This window comes from Arachis ipaensis, chromosome B4, assembly GCF_059453495.1.
Source record: "Arachis ipaensis isolate K30076 ecotype BB chromosome B4, ASM5945349v1, whole genome shotgun sequence".
Classification (NCBI taxonomy): Eukaryota; Viridiplantae; Streptophyta; class Magnoliopsida; order Fabales; family Fabaceae; genus Arachis; species Arachis ipaensis.
Window position 1 is genome coordinate 130,979,221 of NC_142439.1, and position 7,122 is coordinate 130,986,342.

Sequence of the window (7,122 nt, forward strand, 5' to 3'; positions counted from 1 at the left end):
CTTTAATTTATGTTATGTATGTGATGATAGTTATATAAATTTTGAAATTTAATTTTATTTGTTAGATTTTAATAATTATAGGGGCGGGTAGGGGCGGGGCAGGTACCCGCAGGGGCGGGTTAGGGTTCAACGTTTTACTACCCGCAGGTAGATGCGGGGCGGATTCTACGCGGGTTGTTGTACAGCGGGGCGGGGTCGGATAGAGCAAAAACCCGCCCCTACCTGTCCCGTTGCCACCCCTACGCTAAACCCTAAATTAATAATTTATAGAGTAACTTGATTAATTATAGTAATATATATAATTACGAATTTCACATAACATCTTACTATCATTAATAAAATTATTATATATATATATATTGAAAATTAGTGCTTTTGTTACATTAATTTTATTAATTATAGTTAAATGATATTGAGAATAATTTTATTAATTATAGTAAGATGATATGTGAAATTTCTAATTTTTTTAGAATAACTTTATAGGGAACATGTAGTTATTTTTTTAGTAATTTTTTAAAATATAGTAATATAATTTTTTTTCAATTTTTTTAGTAATTTTTTAAAATATAGTAATATAATTTTTTTTCAAAGTTAAGAGTAATTTTTGAATTCGAGACCTCTAAGTGAGGATTGGGAGATTATGCCATTTGTTACATTCATTTTTATTAATTATAGTTAAATGATATGAAGAATAATTTTATTAATTATAGTAAAATATTACGTGAAAATAGTAATTTTTTAGAATAATTTTATAGGTTATAGTAATGTGATTTAGAAAATTAGTTTTTTTAGTAATTTTATTAATTATAGTAATATGATATGAGGAATTAATAATGATGTTAGATTAATTTTATTAATTATAGTAATATGTCATGAAAAATTATTAATTATTTAGAGTATTAATTATACTAAGATGTTATAAAAAGTTAGTATTTTTTATATTAATTTTATTAATTTAATAGGTATTATAATAGGATTAGTATTGGGCTAACCAATTAAAGAATTTACTATAAATAGAAACATTATGTAATAATGTAGGATATGCATAATGTAATTAGAAACTCTACTTTTTCTCTTTGGTTCTAATTCTAGGGATTTCTCTTCTATTCTCTCTGATTATCTCTAATTCTTTCTAATTCTTGATACAAATTCGTATCAAATGGTAGAGTTCCAACTTCGTAGAATCGCCTCCGAGATCGGACGCCCAACTCTCTGGAACCCATCACCGAAGCCGCGTCGTGAGAGACCGTCGACCAATCTGGCACGCCCTGCGCTCCTCGCGTCTCGGTTGTGGAGGTGCCACGACAGTTGTTCAGATTGGTAACGTCGTCGTCATCCATCGTTGCTGCTCCGTCAATCCCGGCCATCGCAAGTATCTGCTCTCCCTTTGCACCTCGAAGTAGAACCGTAGCCTCGCCGGTGCTGGTTGTTGGTGCCATGCCAACCGTTGCATCTGAAAACGCGTAAGGTGGCTTTGGCTGTGGTCGATTCACCCCTCCGCCTCTGTGTGCTCTGAAATTAGAGGTATTTGAATTGAATTTGGACATCCAGCTTGATCTGAAATTGCTGTTGATTCCTATTGTTGTTCTGGTTGGACTTCAAATTTGAAAACTGATTGTTCTTCATTGGCCAAATCAGTTGCTTCTTCTACCTTTTCTACATCTATGAGAGTTGAATTTTGACTAGAATTCTATTGTTGTTGCTGAAATTGTAGTACTGCGTGGTAGTAATTACAAATAGACAAAGATGAACGCTGAATTATTGCTCTATTTGCCTGCTCAGTTGATTTAGTTTGTTTTTGAGGTTGAAATGAAACATTGAAATCTGATGAGTCTCCTTCTTCTCCTTTGATGTGAACTTCTTTTGTAATTTCTAGATTCTTTGCTGATTCTAAAGCTTTTGCTGTTGTAGACTCTAATTCTGCAATTTGATATTCTGGATCTGAATTCTAAAATCAGAGATCTGTGATTATTGAATTTTCTGCTGCTAGCTTTGTTGAATTATTACTGAAGAGTGGGAATTCTGAGTTTGATTTGATTTGAAACTGGAAAATTAGAGGCTGTTGAAGTCGTTGATGATTTTGCAAGGTTGCACAAATTTTGGTGCAAGTTGCCTGAATTTCTTCAAGCATCTTGATCCGTTCTTGATAAATTGAATCCAAGTGTTGTACATTAGTTTGAAATTGATCCCAGCTTGAGTCCAGTGAATCACCATGAGAATTTGGCATGGTGTTCAATGAGAGCACCATTTGATACGAATTTGTATTAAGAACTAGAGAGAATTAGAGATAATCAGAGAGAATAGAAGAGAAATCCCTAGAATTAGAGTCAAAGAGAAAAAATAGAGTTTTCAATTACATCATGCATATTCTATATTATTATATAATGTTCCTATTTATAGTATAATTTTTTAATTGGGCTAGTCCAATACTAATCCTATCATATTACCACTGACTTGGAAAATAAATTTAGAATGAAAAAAAAACAATATATGTAGTAAAAGCAATAACCAGTTCTAAGGTTCAAATGAAAGGATGGACGTATATCAAAGTAGAAAAAAAAGAAAGTATGAGAGCCAAGGGTCTTCGATCACTTGCACAGTCACGTGTTGGTTCACAGATAGAGAGTACATAGTGTTAGGAAATTATTTAATTTTTTAATTTGTTTGTGGGTAATATATATATTAATTATAATCACAAATTATACTATTTCAAATTAAATAACTTATATAACGGTGATCTTATTTATTGTTATAAATGCTAAATTGAATAAGCCATAATTACTTTTGATTTGGAGTTAAATGAAAATGAAATCAGATACTATCTTTTGAGCTTTAGATACTATTTTTATTTGGGATTTAGTGTTTAATCGGTACCATGCTCAAATATAAATAGTGACTTCAGAGTTTCGGTCCCCAATATACTAAAATCGCCTCATTAACTTTTTTTTCCACCAGAGAAATGGCAATTCAGCCGCCCTATTAGGGATACAGAAAGTTTTGGTTGAGAAAGATTGAGACAACTCTTCTATTAATTTCTACTTTCTAATTTCTATACGCTTTCGCACTATGATATATATTAATTTAGGATATATATATATATATATATATATATATATATATATATATATATATATTAAAATTTAATGATTTTGTTATATTAATTTTATTAATTATAATTAAATGATATGGAGAATAATTTTATTAATTTTAGTAAGATGTTATGTGTAATTAGTAATTTTTTAGAATAATTTTATAGGTTATAGTAATATAATTTAGGAAATTAGTTATTCTTTTAATAATTTTATTAATTATAGTAATATAATTTTAGAAATTAGTAAATTTTTAAAGTAATTTTATTAATTATAATAATATAATATGAGAAATTAATAATTATGTTAAATTAATTTTATTAATTACAATAATATGACATAGAAAATTATTAATTATTTAGAATATTAATTATAATAAGATGCTATAAAAAATTAGTATTTTTTATATTAATTTTATTAATTTGATAGATGTTATCGCTTACTTAGAGGATAAATCGAAAATGAAAAAAAAAAATATTGCACCAAAACGCCAAAAAATTAGGGCAAAAAACGTTAATAAGCCATGGTGACCAATTATTTACACAAATCCGCCAAAGGAAAATCTGGTTCATGTATCAACCAAAGGACATCTCTATGTAATTCGAACCAACTTAGTTCGAATTACAGTTCTACATAATTCGAACCTACACAGTTCGATTTGTTCAAGAATGAAGTTCACACTAAATCGAACTAGCTGAGTTCGAACTACAAGGATACATAATTCGAACCAACTGGGTTCGAATTATACACAAACACACGCACACACTAATTCGAACCAGGTGGGTTCAAATTACACACAGTAATTCCTATGCTGTTAAAAAAGTAATAATTTATTAAAAAAATTTATTAAAAAATTTATTAAAAAAATTAATAATTTAAAAATTAAAAAATATATATTTTATTTCATACATTAAAAAAAAGCTAACAAAATATTTTATTACGAGACTTCTTTAAAATATTTGTGATCTATCAATTCGAATTCCATACAATACTCTTTTGTCTATTTTTAAGTCATTAGGATATTACAAATTTTTATAGTACTCCTAAATTTCTTTAAGAAATACTCTACATAGTCAATAATAATTTAGATCTTAAAGAAAAAAATATTTTTATCATGTATTTACCTAAATCACTAGAATATTACAAACTTTTATAGTACTCATAACATCTTTTGTTACATGATCAATAGTCATTATACTTTAGTTTGAGAGTACATTTGTACTCCAAGTTTGTTAGATATAATTAAGTTAGTCAAGCTTAGTTTGTTGAAATTTGTACAGTAGGTTAGTTTGTTAGTTTTTTAATTGTAAGCATATATATTGAATAGAACCTGAGTAAGGAGTTTTTGTGTGGTTCATTCTCTTATTTTAGAGATGCCAACACTCATGCTTTTTCTCTCTGAGAACTAACTTCTTCTTCCAACTCTTTCTTCCACTTTCTAGAACTTTCTTCTCGTTCTTCACTCATTCTTGATTTCTTTAGTTTTCTTCCTCCATTTTTCACTTCTCTTCACATCTAAGCTTACACGACAGAGATGATGAGAGTTGCTTCACCTCAATTCACGGTTCTTTAATATGGTGCGGTGAGCGTGGACAGAGGTGAAGGCTCCGATCACGAGCACTGATGTGAAAGATCTAATAGGTTTGAAGTTTGAATCAAACTTGTGGTTTTGAGCATCCGAATCTTGAAACTTACAAGATCGTTGAGTTGAATCCCTAATTTTCAGAAAGAATGGCCAACCAGACCTCGAATTTCGACATTCAAACACTTGCGAACCTCGTTAATCAGGTTAATCAATTGCAATCAGCAGCAAATCGAGCGAACAAAAGTCCGATTATGGATCCAATGAGTCCGTATTTTTTGCATCCCGGTGAGAGTCCAGGAACTCCTTTAATTTCTGTGATTTTAGGTCCCAGTAACTATCATGCTTGGGAGAGAGCTATGTGTAGAGCGTTGAGATCTAAAAATAAATTGAAGTTTGTTGATGAAACTTTAGTAAAACCATCCGAAGATGATTCACTGTTTGATGCGTGGGATAGATGCAACACATATGTGGTGTCTTGGTTGAATTTGTCTTTAAGTCCAGAGATAGCACACAGTGTGGTGTGGATGGACGTTGCTGCAGATATATGGCGTAGTTTGAGACATCGCTATTATCAGGGAGACTCTTTCAGAATGGCTGAGTTACAAGAAGAATTGTTTAGCATAAGGCAGGGAGACCTCAACATTACTGCATACTTCACCAAATTGAAAGGAATTTGGGAAGAGTTAGATAATTTTCGCCCAATTCCAGCATGTAAGTACTGCACTGGAACTTGTGATTGTGGTTTAGATGTGATGAGGAATTACCAAGAAGATACCAATGTAGTGAGGCTCCTCAGGGGACTAAATGATCAATTTGCCGTAGTGAGGTCCCAGATCATGTTGATGAAGCCGCTTCCAACGGTAGATGCAACCTTCTCACTTTTGTTACAGCAAGAGAGACAAAATGCAGATATCATTGAAGGAAAAGCATTGATAACCATGGGTGACACTAGAGCCAATCAAGGGTTTAACCCTCAGATCAATATGGCCACTAGAGGGGGTAGGAGCCTTAGAGCCAGAGGGGGTAGATTAAATGGAAGAGGAGGCAGAGGTCAAACTTACAAACAGTGTGTATTTTGTGGTAAGAGTGGACACACTGAGGATGTATGCTATAAAAAGCATGGATACCCACCTCATATGAGGAGTGGCAACGGCAGTGGAATCATCATGGTTACTGATTTGAATGGTGATAATATCAGTAACAACACTCAAGAAGCAATTAGCAAGTTAGAGGCTCAGTTCTCTGCAGATCAGAGAGCAGCATTATTGGCACTTCTTGAAAGGGAGAATAATCAACAACAGAGTCATAACACAGGTTCTAATCACACCATTTCTCTACCATCAAATCAAGGTATTGCATTCATTATGTCTTTGGCCACATTTAGTCCAAATTCCTGGGTCATAGACTCAGGAGCTAGTGAACATGTTTCTTTTTCATTAAAATCATTCAAAAATTTGTATCACATAAAACCTATACGCATTAACTTGCCTGATGGTACTCAAACAGTTACTGACGTAGCTGGAACAATAGAGTTTAGCAACACATTTCATCTAGTACATGCATTATACATTCCCAACTTTAAATTCAATCTCATTTCAGTATCAAAATTGACTACTGATCTGAAATGTGAATTCGTTTTCAATGATTCTACTTGTGAGATACAGGATTATCTCTCCAAGAAGATGATTGGAGTAGCTGAACAAAGAAGAGGATTATATGCATTTGAGAGTCTGACAACTATTGCATCACCAAAACTGCATACAGCATTATCATCTCTGAGTTGGCCTCACAACTCCAATAAACATGAAGCAGGAGCCTTATGGCACTTTAGACTAGGACATATACCATTTCAAAGAATAAATGTAATGTAAAAATCATATGACTTTTTGACAAATAAAGGATTTATGGATCCCTGTGATGCTTGTCATTTTGCCAAACAAAGAAGGATAGCTTTTTCACATAGTTTCTCTCAATCTTCAGCTTTATTTGACCTTGTGCACATGGACATATGGGGACCCATAGGAACACCTTCCATGGAAGGTCACAAATATTTTCTAACAATAATAGATGATAAAAGTAGATATACCTGGTTGCATCTCATGCGCTCTAAAGCTGAAACTGTTTCCCATGTGCAAAATTTTGTCAATTTCGTACAAACTCAATATGGCAACACCATAAAGAAAATTAGAACCGACAATGGTCTTGAGTTTAAAATGCCTTCTTTCTACAATTCTAAAGGCATAATTCATCAAACAACTTGCGTTGAGACACCTCAACAGAATGGAATTGTAGAAAGAAAGCATCAACATATTTTGGAAGTTACTAGAACATTAATGTTTCATTCAAATGTACCTAAAAGTTTTTGGCATTTTGCTGCAGTTCATGCTATCCATTTGATCAATAGACTTCCTAGTGTGTCCCTCAATGAATCATGTCCTTATCAAATTT

At 32.2% G+C, this 7,122-nt stretch overlaps 1 protein-coding gene across 1 annotated transcript; it reads left to right on the top strand.

Annotated features, from left to right (window-relative positions):
* Positions 1-4,820: 4,820 nt before the first annotated feature.
* Positions 4,821-6,545, top strand: LOC148569237 (uncharacterized). The gene has a single exon (XM_088484957.1). The coding sequence runs from the start codon at positions 4,821-4,823 to the stop codon at positions 6,543-6,545; it is 1,725 nt and encodes a 574-aa protein (XP_088341083.1).
* Positions 6,546-7,122: the final 577 nt, after the last annotated feature.

Excerpts from the sequence above, each read along its gene's own strand:
- LOC148569237 (XM_088484957.1), top strand. The coding sequence starts at position 4,821 with ATGGCCAACCAGACCTCGAATTTCGACATTCAAACACTTGCGAACCTC.